The sequence below is a fragment of the Mustela putorius genome, unplaced genomic scaffold, assembly GCF_011764305.1.
Source record: "Mustela putorius furo isolate JIRA1106 unplaced genomic scaffold, ASM1176430v1.1 tig00003942_pilon_pilon_pilon, whole genome shotgun sequence".
NCBI classification, from domain to species: Eukaryota; Metazoa; Chordata; class Mammalia; order Carnivora; family Mustelidae; genus Mustela; species Mustela putorius.
The window spans coordinates 15,879,101-15,897,901 of record NW_025422087.1 but is presented as its reverse complement, the minus strand read 5'-3'; the positions used below and the strand labels follow the sequence as shown (position 1 = coordinate 15,897,901).

At 38.1% G+C, this 18,801-nt stretch overlaps 1 protein-coding gene across 2 annotated transcripts in view; it reads right to left on the bottom strand.

Moving 5' to 3' along the window:
- Positions 1-18,801, bottom strand: part of KLHL20 (kelch like family member 20) — a 61,610-nt gene that overhangs the window by 16,966 nt on the left and 25,843 nt on the right. For both annotated transcript variants that reach the window (XM_004761933.3, XM_045069568.1), the window contains 4 exons: positions 14,880-15,038; positions 14,032-14,126; positions 10,950-11,065; positions 1,235-1,418 (listed from right to left, as the gene is read on the bottom strand). In XM_004761933.3, the coding sequence (XP_004761990.1) occupies positions 1,235-1,418; positions 10,950-11,065; positions 14,032-14,126; positions 14,880-15,038 (554 nt within the window). The remainder of the gene's footprint in view (positions 1-1,234; positions 1,419-10,949; positions 11,066-14,031; positions 14,127-14,879; positions 15,039-18,801) is intronic.

The following is an 18,801-nucleotide window of genomic DNA, read 5'->3' as shown; positions in this document are numbered from 1 at the left end:
AATCACATTAATTTTATTAGTTTCCAATTTAGTTAACTTTTTCTTTTTTTTCTATTTTTTCTTTTCCTTCTATTTTCTTGGGTTTTGTTGTTCTTTTTATAACCTCATAATTTAAAAGCATGATTTATTTTCTCATCTTTCTTATTTTCAAATGAATGTATATTAAGTTAAAATGCACTTTAAATTTCCCTCTGAATACACCTTAGTTGCAGTCCACACATTTTGATATATTTGGGCTTAATTGTTATTAAGCTGTAAATATTTAATCATTTTCATTTTTTAAAATTTTTATATTTTCAATTTTTTTAAGTAGGCTCTATGCCCAATGTGGGGCTTGAATTCACAACCTTGAGATCAAGAGCTGCATGGTCTACCAACTGAGCCACCCAGGCACCTCTAACTCAATTTATTTTTAAGTGTGTGTTTTTTTTTTTTAAAGATTTTATTTATTTATTTGACAGAGAGAGAGATCACAAGTAGGCAGAGAGGCAGGCAGAGAGAGAGGAAGGGAAGCAGGCTCCCTGCTGAGACTCGATCCCAGGACCCTGAGATCACGATCTGAGCCGAAGGCAGTGGCTTAACACACTGAGCCACCCAGGCTCCCCTTAAGTGTGGTTTTTTTTTTGAGCCGATCCCTGTTTTATATTTCAGCTATACAATCTAGATCTTTCCATGCTGCAGGATGTCACAGATATGTTAAGAATCACTGTAAATCAACACAGTTGAATGAAGAAGGGTATATGAAAGCAAGAAACTAGAACAATTATTGTAGGATTCCAATGTGCCAGGCATGATAACAGATAAGGGAAAAGCCATTTTAACAATGATAGCCAATCAGATATGTACAAGTATGTTCAAAATACTTACAAAAAGGCAGAGGGATGAGTAACTAATTGCGTGGTGTCGGAGAAGGCTTTATATAGGAAATAATATTTGAGTCTTGAAGAGATATTCCAGGGAAGAAAGAACAGCATGCATACGGGTAGGCAAAGAGCAATAAAAGAGTTTAGTGTGTCCAAGGAAATACACGCAATTTGGTGGATCTGGAGTAGCACTGGGGAATAGTGGTGTGGCTGGGGGAGACTGCAAAAATAGGTGAGGTCGAGGTTACATTATGAAGGACTTATATGTCATGCTAAGGGGTCAACTAGAGTCACAGATGTAACAGTAAAGCAGCAATCACATTTGTTTCCTAGTTAACATCTCAATTAAAAAAAATTCAAATTGACCTTACCTTTCAACACTATTGAGATAAGAAGATCCATCATGGCCTCCTACTGCATAAAGCAGGTCATCAAGAACACTGACCCCAACTCCACATCGCCTTTTGCTCATTGAAGCTACCATTCGCCATTCGTTGGTCTGTGGATCGTATCTTTCAACACTAGAAATGGCATCTCCACTGCACCAGCCACCAACTGGGGAAGTAATAGAAGTGGTCAGGAGAATACCTGTCCTAAAGCACATAAGGTATCACTCACTGCAAAACCAATTATCTCTAGAAGCAGGTCAAAACATAAGTTATGACTTCTACTTATTCTACTAGGGTTGTTATAACTTTAATTTTCTAAATAAGTTAGTATTAGGTCCATTTTACAGAGAAGGGCAAGGACACTAACTTAAATCAGACTGAGAAGTAATGTGGCATTTAATTGATCGAGCACTTTATTTAGGGAGGAAACTGGGGTCTGACTGTTACCTCTATTAAGCAATATGAACTTGGGACTATCTTGTAAACTACCTTATTTGCAAAATAAGGAATAAAAACTAAAAGTGAAATACTATACACACGAAACTGCTTTCTAAAGAATAAAACACTACATAAATGTAATTCGTTATTGGAAACTGAAAGAACTAAAACTGGACAAAAAATAACAAACATCGGTGATACGGTGAAAAGGGCATCCTCAGACACTGGCATGTATTCCTCTAATACTAGTGGAAATGCAAACTGGTACAGCCCCTCTGGAAAAGAGTATGGAGGCTCCTCAAAAAATTGAAAATAGAACTACCATACAACCCAGCAATCCCACTTCAGGATATTTATCCAAAGAAAATGAAACCAATTCGAATAGATAGATGAACCCCAATGTTCAATGTGGCATTATTTACAATAGCAAGATATGAAAGCAACCTAAGTATCTACTGATAAATGAATAGGTATGTATCACATATATACAACTGAAAATTACTCAGCCATAAAAAAGAAAGAAGGAAATCTTGCCATTTGCAACAATATAGTTGAATCTAGAGGGATCCAACTAAGTGACATAAGTCAGACACAGAAAAACAAACAGAATACAATTTCACTTAGGTGGAATCTAAAAAATAAAACAAACAAAACAAAACAGAAATAAACTCAAAGATATAGGAAACAAACTACTGGTTACCAGAGCAAGGAAGGTTTATGGAGTGGCTGAAATAGGTAAAGGGGATTAAGAGGTACAAATTTCCAATTTAAAATAAATTAGTCATTGGGTGTAGCAGAAGGAATACAGTCAATAATACTGTAATACATTTGGTGGTGATACATGGTAACAAGGATTATTTTGTAATGCAAAAAATATGAAATCACTATGATGTATACCTGAAACTAACAAGATACTATATAGTAATTATACTTTTTTTAAGTTTTATTTTTTAGTATTCCAAGATTCATTGTTTATGCACCACACCCAGTGCTCCATGCAATATGTGCCCTCCTTAATACCCACCACCAGGCTCCCCTATTCCCACACTCCTCTTCCCTCCAAAACCCTCAGTTTGTTTCTCAGAGTCCACAGTCTCTCATGTTTCATCTCCCCTTCTGATTTACCCCAATTCATTTTTCCTTTCCTTCTCCCAATGTCCTCCATGTTATTTCTTACGCTTCACACATAAGTGAAACTACATGATAATTGACTTTCTCTGATGACTTATTTCACTCAGCATAATCTCTTCCAGTCCAGTCTATGTTCATACAAAAGTTGGGTATTCATCCTATCTGATGGAGGTGTATTATTCCATTGTACATATGGATCATTATCTTCTTTATCCATTCATTTGTTGAAGGGCACCTTGGCTTTTTCTACAGTTTGACGAATTTGGCCATTGGTGCTATGAACATTGGGGTATATATGGCCCTTCTTTTCACTACATCTGTATCTTTGGGGTAAATACCCAGTCGTGCAATTGCAGGGGCATGGGGTAGCTCTATTTTTAAGTTAAGGAATCTCCACACTGTTTTCCAAAGTGGCTGCACCAACTTGCATTCCCACCAACAGTGTAAGAGGGTCCCCCTTTCTCCATATCCTCTCCAACACTTGTTGTTTCTTGTCTTGTTAATTTTGGCCATTCTAACTGTTGTAAGATGGTATCTCAATGTGGTTTTGATTTGAATCTCCCTGATGGCTAATAATGATGAACATTTTTTCATGTGTCCGTTAGCGATTTGTATGTCTTCTTTGGAGAAGTGTCTGTTCATGTTTTCTGTCCATTTTTTGATGTGATAATCTGTTTTTTGAGTATTGAGTTTGAGGAGTTCTTTATAGATCTTGATATCAGCCGATCAAAATTTCACCCATGTTTTTCAAAGTGTTGGAACAAACAATCCTAAAATTTGTATGGAACCAGAGAAGACCCCAAATTGCTAAGGAAATGTTGAAAAAGAAAAACAAAACCGGAGGCATCATGTTGCCTGATTTCAAGTTTATGACAAAGCTGTGGTCACCAAGACAGCATGGTAGTGGCACAAAAACAGACACATAGACCAGTGGAACAGAGTAGAGAGTCCAGATATGGACCCACAACTCTATGGTCAAATAATCTTCGACAAAGCAGGGAAAAATAATACGGTGGAAAAAAGACAGTCTCTTCAATAAATGGTGCTGGGAAAACTGGAGAGCTATGTGTAGAAGAATGAAACGCGAGCCATTCTCTTACACCATACACAAAGATAAACTTGAAATGGATAAAAGACTCAATGTGAGGCAGGAATCTATAAAAATCCTGGAGGAGAACATAGGCAGTAACCTCTTTGACATCGGCCACAGCAACTTCTTTCAAGACATGTCTCCAAAGGCAAAGGAAATAAAAGTGAAAATGAACTTTTGGGACTTCATCAAGATCAAAAGCTTCTGCACAGCAAAGGAAACAATCAAAGAGGCAACCCACAGAGTGGGAGAAGATATTTGCAAATAACACTATGTTAATTATATTTAAAAAAAAACTATAAATCAGAAGCTTAGGTTTGTTTTTATTCTAATAGGGGAAGGGATTTTTGACTTATATACTCATGGTCTCTTAATAGGTCCTCTTGTGACTAAAAATCATATAAAAATTCTTATGATACACACTACAAAATACTTTGCTTAATCTTCAATCTGTACTGAATTCTATATTATCCAACATGACATTTAAGGTCAGAAAACTTTTAGAAAAAACTACATTTTTCATAACCAGAATGACAGGTTCAAAACGAGTTCCACAGAGCTTCTTGGAGTACTACCTGAGTTCTACCTGGAAAAAAAATGAAGTTATACCAGATATATTTGTTATTCTTTCAAATCATCTCTATTCCAATCCAAAATAAGAGCTACACTCTGGAGCTTAAGAAGTTAAGTAAGAATACCTTAGTCTCAAAATATTTGATAAATAATGGTTTCTATAATGTTCCTAATCTTCTAGATGGATGTGAAAACTCACTTCTGTATTTCAAATCTCAATGTGCTGTACACATTTTATTTTTTATGGTTTCATTTATAAATAAAATAGATTTTATTTATTTATTTGACAGGGAGACAGTAAGAGAGGGAACACAAACAGGGGTAAGGGCATAGGGAGAAGCAGGCTCCCTACTGAGCAAGGAGCCCAATGTGGCACTCGATCCCAGGACCCCAGGATCATGACCTGAGCTGAAGGCAGATGCTTAACAACCAAGCCACCCTGGTGCCCCTTATGGTTTCATTTAAATCAGAATATTCAAATAATACTAAATCACAGCAAGGGGGAGGGGTTAGATGTGGGATGGGTATTAAGAAAGGCACTTGTGATGAGCACTGAGTGTTGTTTGTAAGTGATGAATCACTGAATTCTACTCTAGAAACCAATATTGCGCTTCATGTTAACTAATTTAAAAAAATACTAAATCATAGTAAGTTTTTGTATCTTAATTTGCTTAAATTTTAATTCTGTTCTAGGATATATGCCAGGATTTTGGATTTTATTTTAAAATCCAAAATAAAATTTGGCTGCAAGGGGCGCCTGGGTGGCTCAGTGGGTTAAGCCTCTGCCTTCGGCTCAGGTCATGATCCCAGGGGCCTGGGATCGAGTCCCGAATTGGGCTCTCTGCTCAGCAGGGAGCCTGCTTCTCCTCATCTCTCTCTCTGTCTGTCTCTCTGCCTATTTGTGATCTCTCTCTCTGTCAAATAAATAAATAAAATCTTTAAAAAAAAAAAATTTGGCTGCAAATGTGAGGGTTATAAGCATTTAAGACGAATCAAATACCCTAACCACCAAACTTGGGCATAATTTTATAATGGGAGCCATTAAAACCAATTTTTTTGGATTATCTGGCTCCAAATCAAATTATTATCACTTCATAAATTGTGTTATTTGATACCAATGAAAAAACAGGCCTTTAGGAAAGAAAATTTAAAAATTTCCTGTGACCTGAGGAAACAAGAAAAGGAAAGGATCAATTCCACTGTCTCAGGGCAACTTCACCTGCATTATGATTTCTGAGGCAATAAGTGATGATATAGCTGGGACAGAACTAGTTATTATAAGCTAAGTACAAGCTGTACTTAGCAAAATAAAGTGTACGGAAGTCCTTGCCATGAGAAATCTCAATGTGAGTTAAGCAAAGTACCTAAGAAAAAATATTGCTGAAAAGTAAAGAAACATGTAGTTTTATATGAGTGAGATGTTGACAATAAAAAGAATTACTTCAAAGACAGATTTGGGCAAAAAGCATTACCTTAAAGAAGGTAACTTTTAGAAAGTATTTGGAATGAGGATCACTGAATAGTGAAAACTTAAAAAAAAAAAAAAACCTAAACAAAATAGGAACTCAAAATGATAAATATCAAGAAGTCTAATGGAAAATAAGAGGACAGGCCAGAATATAGTAAGAGAAGTAAAGTGCTCCTGAGTAAAAAACTACTAAGATTATATCTTAGGTTTCCAGAGTTTATTTCCACAGAGTGATGAAGAAAGAAAGGCTAAATTTTCTAAAGTTAAGCGAGAATTGGTAATGTGGCATTCTAAAGATAATGAAAACAAAATTGCAATAAAAAACCAAAAGAAATTGAAGATTAAGCTTTACTAAAGTAGAGACAGGTCAAATAATGACAGTGAACAGTATCACTCAAGAATGATATTCAGATCTGGAAAATCGAGAGAGAAGGCTGGAAAAACCAAAGCAATGTAAAGGAAAAGACCTAATGTCTTTTCTCTACAAATGAAAATGTAAAGCTTCATAGTGTAAAAAAAGATAGCAGATAATTTAACTTTTCTTCTTTATATTTTTCTATTAATTAAAATTTCTTATTTATTTATTTATTTGAGAAAGAGAGCGGGAGCATGTGTGTGCATGGGCATGCGTGGAGGAGGGGCAGACAGAAAGGGGGACAGAGAGGGGGAGAGCGAATCCCAAGCAGGCTCTGCCCCTCCAGTGAAGCCCCACACCAGGTTTGATCTCATGATCATGAGCTCATGACCTCAGCCAAAATGAAAAGTCAGGCACCCAACCGGCTGAACCACCCAGGCACCCTGTTAATCAAAATTTTAAACATATATATTATCAGAAAAATAAAGGTGTTATTTATTTATTTTAAAAGATTTTATCCATTCATTTTAGAGAGAGTGTGTGTGTGTGTGTGTGTGTGTGTGCTCTAGTTGGGGGAGGGGCAGAGGCAGAGTGAGAGCAGACTCCCTGCTGAGTGTGGAGCCCGATGTGGGGCCCAATCCCAGGAACCTGAGATCACGACCTGAGCTGAAGTCAGATGCTTAACAACTTAGACAACCAGGTGCTCCAAAGGTGTCATTTAAAAATAGGTCATCTTTCATATGCAAAGTGATATTAGTAATCCATTAAGGCTACTGGCATGTACTTTTTCCATCAGTCATGGTGGGTTGATGCTCATTTCTCACTAGTATTCCTCAGGATCAACGGCAAACAATTAATCTTTTTTTTTTTTGTAGCAATCAATCTTTACTGAGTGCCTAGTCTGACAAGATTGCTAGGCAATCCGGGAACTACAAAGCTATATTAGAAATGGTCTTTGCCTTCAAATAATTAACAACATTGTCAAGGAATCAGATATTCAATCAGCAATGTGAAATTATGTGATTACTAGGAGGAATTTGAGATCATAAAATTGATCCAATTTAGCTGGCTTCTAAAGAAGACAATAACATGATTTTTTTTTAAAGATTTTATTTTTAACTAATCCCTACACTCAACATAGGGCTTAAAACCACAACCCTGAGACCAAGAGTCGGCTCAGTGGGTTAAGCCTCTGCCCTTGGCTCAGGTCATGATCTCAGGGTCCTGGGATCAAGCCCTGCATCGGGCTCTCTGCTCAGCAGGGAACTTGCTTCCCCCTCCCCCTCTGCCTACATCTCTGCCTACTTGAGATCTCTCTCTCCCTCTCTGTCAAATAAATAAATAAATAAAATCTTAAAACAAATAAACAAAAAATTCCTATTTAAAGGAGCTACATTAGTGTCTCTCAGCATTCCCAAAGGAATGCCTTGTCTAGTTCCACTGGATTGGTATCCCCAACAAACCCAGAGAGGACCCTGGACATGAAATATACTTTCCATATGCCTATTTGGCTTAGCCTCTAGCTTTTCATCATAGGGAGGTTCTCTTCTATTTCATTTGTTTGAGTTCCTGTCACCTTCCCTTCTACCTTAATCTTGTTCTTAATCATTGCCAGAATGTTCTGAGGCTGATGAAACAGTACTGTACTGTCATCCCTAGTCTGGGAATTAAAACTAACAGTCAGCCATACAAAACAGTTACTAGAGCTCATAATAACGAACATAACTCCACAAAGACGGCCCTACTACTACATTCCTAAAACCAATACATCATGAAACCACAGGTAGCAAATAATTAGATCTTGCAGGCATCTAATTTTAAAAACAGACAATTGACTTTTAAAGTTGAAAAGGCAGCGGCGGCGGGGAGTGCCTAGGTGGCTCAGTGGGTTAAGCCTCTGCCTTCAGCCCAGGTCATGGTCTCAGGGTCCTGGGATCGAGCCCCGCATCAGGCTCTCTGCTCAGTGGGGAGCCTGCTTCCCCCCACCCCCCGTCTCTCTCTGCTTGCCTGTCTGCCTGCTTGTGATCTCGCTCTCTCTCTCTGTGTCAAATAAATAAAATATTAAAAAAAAAAAAGTAAAGAGAGGGGGTGCCTGACTGGCTGTTGGGTAGAGCATGCAACTCTTGATCTCAGGCTCATGAATTCAAGCCCTATGCTGAGTGTGGAGCCTATGAAAAAAAAATTTTTTTTTTAAGATTTTTATTTATTTATTTGATAGAGATCACAAGTAGGCAGAGAGGCAGGCAGAGAGAGGAGGAGGAAGCAGGCAGGCTCTCCACGGAGCAGAGAGCCCGATGCGGGACTCGATCCCAGGACCCTGAGATCACGACCTGAGCCGAAGGCAGAGGCTTAACCCACTGAGCCACCCAGGCGCCCTGAAAAAAAATTTTTAAATAAAATATCAAAATTGGGAGAGAGAAAGTCTAAGACTGTATGTGGGGGCAAGGATGCAAGACGTAGGTGTGAGCATGCAAGTCTGTATAAACCCACATAAACAGGTGAATATGTACCTGTTGCATACATGGGAACGAAAGACACAGGAATAAATAAGAGTGCTAATACAAATGATAAATCTATTAATAACACCAGACACATATGGACAACTAGGAGTATGGGAGAATTCAGTGCATAGTGAATTAATAATTAAGTCTGAAATTTAAACAAGAATGAAGAAATTCCTTCAAAAGAGGAAAAAAAAACATGATGAGGATTAAGGAGAAAAAGAAAACTTGGCATCAGTTTTCTTCTTGAAGAAATACTACTCTCTCTCTTTCTCAAATAAATAAAATTATTTATTTGACCGACAGAGAAAGCACAAATAGGCAGAGGGGCAGGCAGAGGAAGAAGAAGCAGCAGGCTCCCCACTGAGCAGAGAGCCTGATGTGGGGCTTGATTCCAGGATCCTGGGATCATGAGCCGAAGGCAGATGCTTAACTGACTGAGTCACCCAGGTGCCCCTCAAATAAATAAATAAATCATTAAAAAGGGGTGGGTGGCACTTGGGTGGCTAGTTGGTCAGGTGTCCACCTTGTGATTTCAGCTGAGGTCATGGTCTTATGGGTCATAGGATCAAGCCCCATGTTGGGCTCTGGGCTCAGAGTCTACTTGGGATTCTCTCTCCCTCTCCTTCTGTCCCTTACCCTGTTCTCATATGTGCGCTCTCTCTCCCTTTCAAATAAATAAAAAAAGAAATACTACAATATCCTCTACAAGAAGAAATTTAGATGAAAAAATTTAAAAAGAAAGAACTCAAAACAGAAATTATCCCATTTTTCTTCTTTTTTAAAAAGATTATTTTGAGAGAAAGAGAGCAGGGGGAGGGGCAGAGGGAGAGGAAGAGACCGGGGAGAGAGAATCTCAAGCAGACTCCATGATGACTGCGGGCCTGACTTGGAGCTCGATCTCAAGACCCTGAGATCATAACCTGAGCTGAAACCAAGAGTCAGACACTTAACCGGCTGAGCTATCAACGTGCTTCTTCTTCTAAAAATATAGGGGAAAATATATTTCCACAAGCCAACAGAAAATTAAACTGGCAAGAAAAAGATAGACAATGGTTAGGCTGATGGAAAAGGATACTATGCCCCAGAGATTGCACAAAATTCCGTGCTGAAAAGGAATAGAACACTTCACATAAAAATAAATAAATAGATAGATACCTAGATAAAAAATAAAACTGGACAAAAGAATCCAAGCATGCCTGCATCTAAAAAGCCATGGAGTTACAGAAAGTTGGGAATTAAAATAAAAATACTACAATAAATCCTGGCTAGCTCCATGTATCAGAATTAGAAAAAATATTCAAAGAACTTGCTACAAACTAAATGTTTGTATGCCCCATCAAAATTTGTATGTTGAAATCTAGTCCCCAGTGTGATGGTATTAGGGCCTTTGTGAGGTGCTTAGGTCATGAATGGGATTAGTGTTCTTATAAAGGAGAACTCAAAAAGTTCCCTTGCCCCTACCACTGAGAAAGAACACAGCCAAAAGACGAGAAGACAACCTTCCACGAAGAAGCAAGTGGGCCCTCATGAGACACAGAATCTGCTGATGACTTATCTTGGACTTCTCAGCCTCCAGAACTGTGAGAAATAAATTTATGTTTATAACTACCCAGTTCCTGGGTATCTGTTAGAGTAGCCCAAATGGACTAAGAAAGAACTAGTAAGAAGCAGTCTGACTGTTCAAGTGAGAGAGGTAGCTGAATTTACATGGATGGAAGGGAAACATCTGAGGCTGAAAATTCTCAAGAGATTTAGGAATAGAGAGTAGGAGCAAAATGATAGAGCAGGTTGTCTTGGGCTCAGTCTAGCTCAACAGAGCTAGGAAAGCATGTAACTGTTTAATGTAATGTTTTTTGACAGTTCTAGATAATTATGAGGTGTCTTACACACTGGTATAAAATTAATGCATATGACTCATTTTAACAAAACATCCTTTGCATGACATTTTTAGACTTCTATAAAATAGAGCACTCTCAGAGAATACCAGTGTTGGATCATGAGTTAACAGTCAAGCTACAAGGTAACTTATTATGTGTTTCTTATGACAATGGATATCACAGTTGTCCAAGCATAGATCAAGTGACAGTTTAACATGTGGGAAAGTATTCAGTTTAGTCATAGTACAGTAAGTCCCAAACCTGCAAAGAGTACTTCTCCACATCGAATAGGTTTCCGTGGTCTTGTCCTTGGTCCTTGCATTAGTGGTCGTTCTTGAGGCAATAGGAGATAGTTTTTAGCTTCATCTACCAAGTCTCTGTGGAGGAAATTTTGCCTTTATTCCAAATGTCTAAATAACATTGTTAGTCAAATCCCAATATGGTTTAGGAATATGTAAGTTGGCAAAGGGGAACAAGCATAAATCAAACCAAATCATGAATGCCAGCCAATATTTAAAAAGTCACAAATACAAGAGAAATGATGCCAGTCACACTATGAGTTGTAAATTGATTGGTATTTCCATCATGACTTCTTATCTTAGTATAAAATTTAGCCTAAAACTTAATATGCTTGGGGCCAACAACAACTTACAGGAAACTAAAACTTACAACTCAATTACCAGCCTGCATAGTTATTGCTTTCTAATGAATTTTACTAGATTCTGGAGAATACTGGCAAAGCAATACATCAGCTCTGGCACTAGATATTTGTTATTGTAATTAAACAATATAACTATGTCAAAAACTGGATTGCTAAAAAGAAAAACTATATTGTCATTTAATAATTAAGTTGTTACCCAGTACCATATGAAATGGTTTGCTCTCAACAAGTCTACTGAGGATGAACAAATTTATTTTTCTGCCTATTAAGGTACTTTCTGAGAAGATCCTAGTAATTATACTTGTTGAATACAATATCCTAATACAAACCATTCATGTATGTACTCCACTCACTTGAATCCTCCGAGTTATTCAGTGCCTAATCAGTGCAAATTCAATCTCTTATTCTATTCTTTCTCAACTTTGGAAGTGTTTCCTAAAATATATTTTCATTTCTCTAGCTTTTTCTGTTACAAAGAGTAATTCATTCCTGCAGGACCAGTCCCAAGCATGACCCAATAATGCACTTCTAATATATGATTTTGATAAGACTCTTCCAAAAAACCAATAACCCCTGCCCCGCAAATCCCAACCTGATGACCAAGAGCTTTTTCAAGCTTCCTCAGCCTTAAAAACAAGGATTGTGATCCCCTAATAGCTGTTTTTTTTTCTTTTTTTGATTTTATTTATTTATTTGACAGACGAGATCACAGGTAGGCAGAGAGGCAGGCAGAGAGAGAGGGGAAGCAGGCTCCCTACTGAGCAGAGAGCCCGATGCGGGGCTTGATCCCAGGACCCTGATGACCCGAGCCTAAGGCAGAGGCTTTAACCCACTGAGCCACCCAGGCGCCCCCAATAGCTGGTTTTTAATTGAGTGCTCAGGAATTCCCAGAAGGAGTACTATAGAGCTAATACTTAGCAAGCCAACCCAAAATTAACAGTAAGAACAAGAACACTTACAGCTATGTGTCAGTCCCTGTTTTAAGGGCTTAATATGTATTAACTTGCCAATCCCCACTGCAACCTGATGGAGTAAGTACTATTGTCATCCTACTTTACAGATGAAGATATTATAGGAGAAAGAGGTTAAAGTAACTTGCTTAAGGTCTCACAACTAATAAATGTCATGAGGTCAGGATATTAGGAAAGGGCTTCTTTTTTTTTAGAAACTCCCCCCCCCCCATTTCATGTCATTTCATTTCATTTCTTTTCAGTGTTCCAGCATTCATTGTTCATGCACCACACCCAGTGCTCCATGTAATACGTGCCCTCCATAATACCCACCACCAGACCCACCTATCCCGCCACCCTCTCCCCTCCAACACCCTCAGCTTGTTTCTCAGAGTCCACAGTCTCTCATGGTTTGTCTCCCACTCCGATTTCAGGAAAGAGCTTCTTTTAAAAGTGACTTTGGGGGCGCCTGGGTGGCTCAGTGGGTTAAAGCCTATGCCTTCAGCCCAGGTCATGATCCCGGGGTCCTGGGATCGAGCCCCACATCGGGCTCTCTGCTCGGCAGGGAGCCTGCTTCCCCTCTCTCTCTGCCTGCCTCTCTGCCTACTTGTGATCTCTGTCTGTCAAATAAATAAATAAAATCTTTAAAAAAAAAAAAGTGACTTTGGAAGTACCTTTACTTTGTGCATCAGAATCAGTACAATCTGATTTATGTTTTATGGGGGAGGGGCACTTTGCATTGTTTCTTCAGATTTTGAATCTATAATTCATGCGGTTTGCCTTCTGCTATTGTAAATATTTGAGGGAATTAATTGCCATCTGTCTGCTTTTTAAATTGAAGAGACAAATATCTAAATCCCCTCTGACATACCTTGTTAAAGGGACAGGCTTCAGATTTCAGAAGAAAGACAAATGATTCTGCATGTTCTACCTCTGTTCTAGGGATTTCTTACTAGAGCAAGTTTCTTCAGTCACTAAGGGAGACTCAAAGGTCAATACAGTTTAAGGAGTTCTGAGTATTGACTTGCTCTTTCATTTTTATATATAGAACATGCTGGCGGGAGCGGGGAATGGTTAAAAATACCGTATGGTCTGACTGGATTCTAAATCTTAAAACCTATCATATTGGGAAAAGTAATTTTTACATCATGTCTATTTTATAGAAATAGCCCAATAAAAGAGCTATCTTGTTTGTATTATAAAAGTGTTCAGAGTTTTTTTCAGTCAAAATACATTATGAAACCACTCCACCAACCTCTAGTGGAACCCCTTCCACAGCTGTGTGAGGAGTAGTCCTTTGACTCTGTCCACACCCGCAGAAAGCAAAGCTGGTCCTATTCCCTAGGCAGGCCTATGTGATAGAATGATAAAGTGCTCCTGACACTTTCTGACAAGAATCAACAACATTATTTATCTCAAGAAAAACATAAATTAGCAGAGAATTGCCTCTTCAAATTCAAACTTGCATTAAAACCTTAGAAATCTACTCTTTATTGCCACTTCTACACCAATTAGCATCATACATAAAAACTAATGGAATGGAATCCTGGAAGCTCAGTTCTCTCTTCTTTCATCTCCTCCTCTTGACCCTAACCCAGAAGAAAAACCTGTTAAATACTGCCCTGGTGTCAGCACTAAGAAATACAAATATTTAGGAAGCAACACAAATAAGGAAATTAGGAGAAAACAGGAACACTCATTGCTGATTTTTGCCACCCAGAGCCACTCATACCTGCATTCTTCATCACTTTTGATGAGGGGATCAGAGCCTACGGTGCCCACCAGGAACTTGGGACTAAGCAAAGGCAGACGAACGTGCTGCAGCACCTAAGAGGTAATAAATACTGTTAAAGGCGCGAGCTCCCACTTGCAGGGTATTTAAGAGAATACATAACCCATGTTCCCATACTGTGTTTTCAATTGTTTGGGGATCTAACTGAATTAATTTGATTTAATTAATAAATAAAAAAGAGGGAGGGAAGGCACAAATACTAAACCTAAATTTATTTTACCATTTCAGTAATCAGAATAACCAGAAAATTGAAAGCACACTAATATCGATTTAGAATGCTATTTTTAGCTTTCAGCAATATGTTATAAGCTCTTTTATAATTACCTTATATAACTGAACTATAACAATCTGGAAGAATATCCTATTAAATTGCTAAAAATATAGTCACAATAACAAAAACTTTAAACATTTCATCTAGTGACCACTTATGGCCCATATCATCCCTGTACTCTTCAACATGTGATTTCCAAGCCACATTGGGATGGGAAACAGGGTAACTGCCATGCTTGCTTTCCCTTGTTCCTTTAGTACCATTCGGGTTCTGACTTGTCCTATGCCCTAACCTAGAGCTGAGACAAAATAGAGAGGAAGCCAAGGAGCAAAAGTACATAGTGATAAACACTTAAAATGTTTCTAAACACTATCTAATGATTTATTGAGAGACAGATGATCTCTGTCACAGTCTAACATAAGGGACAGTGACAACTGTTTCTTTTTTGCAAGTCAAATATATACTATTTCATCCACTACAAAAAAGATAGTTACGTGGAGAAATGTTTCCATCATACCTGGGGTAACTGAGGACGTCTTTCTTGAATACTATATTTGACCCAGGCCATCACCGCGTTGAACACCTGTTCTTCACTGCGAACATTTAGTTCATCACTGGATATTATATCAATGAGCTGATTGGCTGGAAGCAACATGAACTCTTCACTTTCCATCACCTGTTCAAAGTTAGGTAAGAATAAAGAAAAAACCCTGTGACTACATTTAAGGTACTGTTTCGATATTGTTCTTCAGGGTTACGGGACAAAGCTCTATTTCATAATGGAGCTGCGTTCAAAAGAGTACCAGAGAAGAAAAAAAATTTGAAAAGGGAACAAAGATAGGCAGAGCATGGAGGACTTTTAGGACAATGAAACTACCCCTTATATTACTACAATAATGGACGCATTTGTCAAAACCCATAGAACGTATAACAGCATCAGTGACTCTAAATTATGGACTTTGGGTGATAACATGTGAATGCAGGTTCATCAGTTGTAACACACATACCTCTCTGGTACAGAATATTGATAACAGTGTGTGTGTAACTGGGGTACATAAGAACTCTGAACTTTCTGCTCCATTTTGCCATGAACTTAAAACTGCTCTAAAAAAATAAAGTTTAGGGATTGTGGGTGGTATGATCTCAGGGTTGCGAGATTGAGACCTGCGTTGGGTTCCATACTCAGCACAGAGTCTGCCTAAGTTTCTCTCTCCCTTTCCCTCTGCCCCTCCCCTCTGTGTACTTTCTTTCACTCTAAAATAAATAAAATCTTTTTAAAAAATAAAGTTTATTAAAAAAGGGGTGGGGGAACAAAGGAGAATACCAAGGACATAATTAAAATTGAGGAAAAATAATAATTTGTGATTCAAGCTATTTAAGAAAAAAGGAAGTCTGTTTTTCTATAATGAAGTATCAAAATATAAGTTTACATTCAAAATAAACTAAACTACACCAAATTATAACTCCAGAAATATGAGGCATACAAAAAAAATCAGAGGAAGCTTTCAGAGGAAGATTAGTAGCTGAAGGAGCAATATCTGGGGCAGAAACACAAAGGCGCCAGTTTAAAAAAAAAGGATGTGGGTATTAGCAATTCTGCAAGCAAGAATGAATATACTGAGGAGAGCATTAGACCCATGAAAACCTGTGAGTATCAAACCACTCTGAGGAGCAACCATGGGGATGAAATGGCAACAAGGATATGACCTTGTTGTGCAGTCCAGCCACAAATCCCAAGATCTTGTAAATCTTGTCATTGGTATGTAGGGTAGAAGGGGGCAGGGCACAAGGTGGAGGAGGGAGGGAAACAGGACTGCTACACTCCATGTGGTCGGTTCTCCCATTCAGACAACTGTGCTACCTGTCATGTCTATTATTTATTAGTGCAGGAAGGATACCATTAAGAGCTCTAATTCCTACTGTGTGAGCTCTAATTCCTACTGTGTAACCTCTAATGCCAAAGATGTACTCTTTTTTTTCTTTTTAAAGATTTTATTTATTTATTTGATAGAGGGAGAGAGATCACAAGTAGGCAGAGCAGCAGGAGGAGAGAGGAGGGGAAGCGAGCAGAGAGCCCGACTCAGGGCTCAATCCCAGGACCCTGAGATCATGACCTGGGCCGAAGGCAGAGACTTAACCCACTGAGCCACCACCCAGATGCCCCAGAAGATGTACTCTTATAAGAGGGCATTTTTAGGATCAAAAAGTCAGAATATTTAGCAGGATAGGAGATAAGCCATAGCAATTTGAAAATTTGATTAAGAATGTTTTTTCCCAAGTACAGCAGAAAAAAAATGCAAATTCCAAAACCATGAGAGCCATAAGGTCAGCTGTACTTAAAGTAGAAAATTCTAATGAACTCTACAATTTTTATAGGCACAAATTTTCAAATCGTCTGAGTGAGAAACCTTCTGGAGGTCAGAAAATTAAATAGGTACCTCCATATTTTAGCTGAGGTTGCTCACGCAGGTAACTCAGTAGTTAGAACGACCGCATGGTACCCTCTGTGGCAGGGTTGTCAGAATTAGTAAATCAAACAAAGGACATACTTACACTAAAAAATTACTTGTTGTTCATCTGAAATTTATATTTAAACTGGGCACCCTGTTGTTGTTATTTTTTTAAGATTTTATTTATTTACAGAGATCACAAGTAGGCAGAAAGAGGAGGAAGCAGGCTCCCCGCTGAGCAGAGAACCCGATGTGGGGCTCGATCCCAGGACCCTGGGATCATGACTGAGCCAAAGGCAGAGGCTTTAACCCACTGAGCCACCCAGGCGCCCCATAAACTGGGCACCCTGTTTTTTATCTGATAACCCCATGATGGGTTATAAAACCAAGAGCAAAATTCGGGGCCTGGCCCCAAATTAGGTGTGCTGGCCTTCACAGCATGAAGACTGTAGCCATGGCTGTATCTTACTTTCCCCTTATGAATATTTTCACTCTGATCTCTTAAACACAAAGGTGGTATCATATATCTCTGTGAAGCGCCTTAGCATTCTTTTGGATCTTGTTTGAAGTATAAATCCTTTTTCCCAACTTATAAACCAATGATCACCAAATTTAAAGTTTATGAATAAATCAGTATTATATTCACTAGTCACCTACTGGAAACACTAAATGGCAAGAAAACATGAAAATCTGTGTGAGAAAATATTTGTTTGGCACTTAGCAAAGAGTAAAAATAATACTTTTGATAAACAAAGTCTGGTTAAATTGTCACTTCTCCTTTTTCCACCAAGAGGAAAAAGATACTAATGCTCACGATTAAAGCAAATCTAGCACTGAAGTCTATCCTTGACCAAACAACCAATTTAAGAAAATAATTGCTTTTTTTTTTTAAGATTTTTTTTTTTTTGACAGAGAGAGAAGGGAGAGAACGCACAGGCACGAGTAGCAGGGAGGGACAGTGGGAGAAGAGACTTCCTACTAAGCAGGGAGCCTGAGATCATGACGTGAGCTAAAGGCCGCCATTTAACCAACGGAGCCACCCAGGCGCCCCAAGAAAATAATTCTTTAAAGTATCTGTTTTAAGTAAAAGTTCATAGGAGATCTGATTTTTAAGTCCCACAGTATTTTGGTAATGAGCTTACTTTTAGTTTCTTCAGATGAATACAGATGCAATTTGAAGAATGAATAAAGCTCAAAGCAACAAGAGTGAATAAGCAAAGTCATCTAGAAGTGAATGGTGAACTTAATGTTGAAAGACAATTTTTAAATTCATGTTTATGGACAAAAATAACATTGTATGAATTAAGCTAGGTCTAATGAAATAGAAGGAAATTAAATATAGTTTTAAGTTAGAGAATAACTTAAGTGAGTCACGTGTTAAGCCCCAAATGGTGACAATTTTTCTATCTGCACAGAACTAGTGAACAAACTAGTGCATTTTAGTCCATGAACAAGGGGATTTCATTATGGTATATATCAGGTTTACTTGAGAGGCCCAGTTAGAACTGGAAGGGATTCTAAAACTTTCTGTACTATTTATTAAGGATATTCTTCAGACATTTGCTACTACTTTAGATCCCAAACACAAGCTATGGTTAAGGCAGGAAATTTTTAAAAATCAACCTTATTTATTTTAAGTGTACAGATCAATCAGTTTTGAACAGTGTATTCATGTAACCATGATCTCAATCAAGATACAAAATATTACCATCATCCTAAAAGCCGGCAATTCTTAATATGGGGTCCAGTGACTCTGGCAAATTATTTTGGAAATTCTCAGTGCTGGCAAATCTTTAGTTTTAGAGAGTGGATTTTGACATGTGAACATAGTGGGATGAAATTAAGAGTCAAATCTATTTTTAAAAAGTGTATGAAGTAGTTAGATTACTTCAAATGAGAAACGAACTCTATTAACTTTAGTGAGGTATGAATTCCATTTAGTCGTGGTGTATTCCACTTTTTATATTTAAGTGGAATCAATTTATTAAT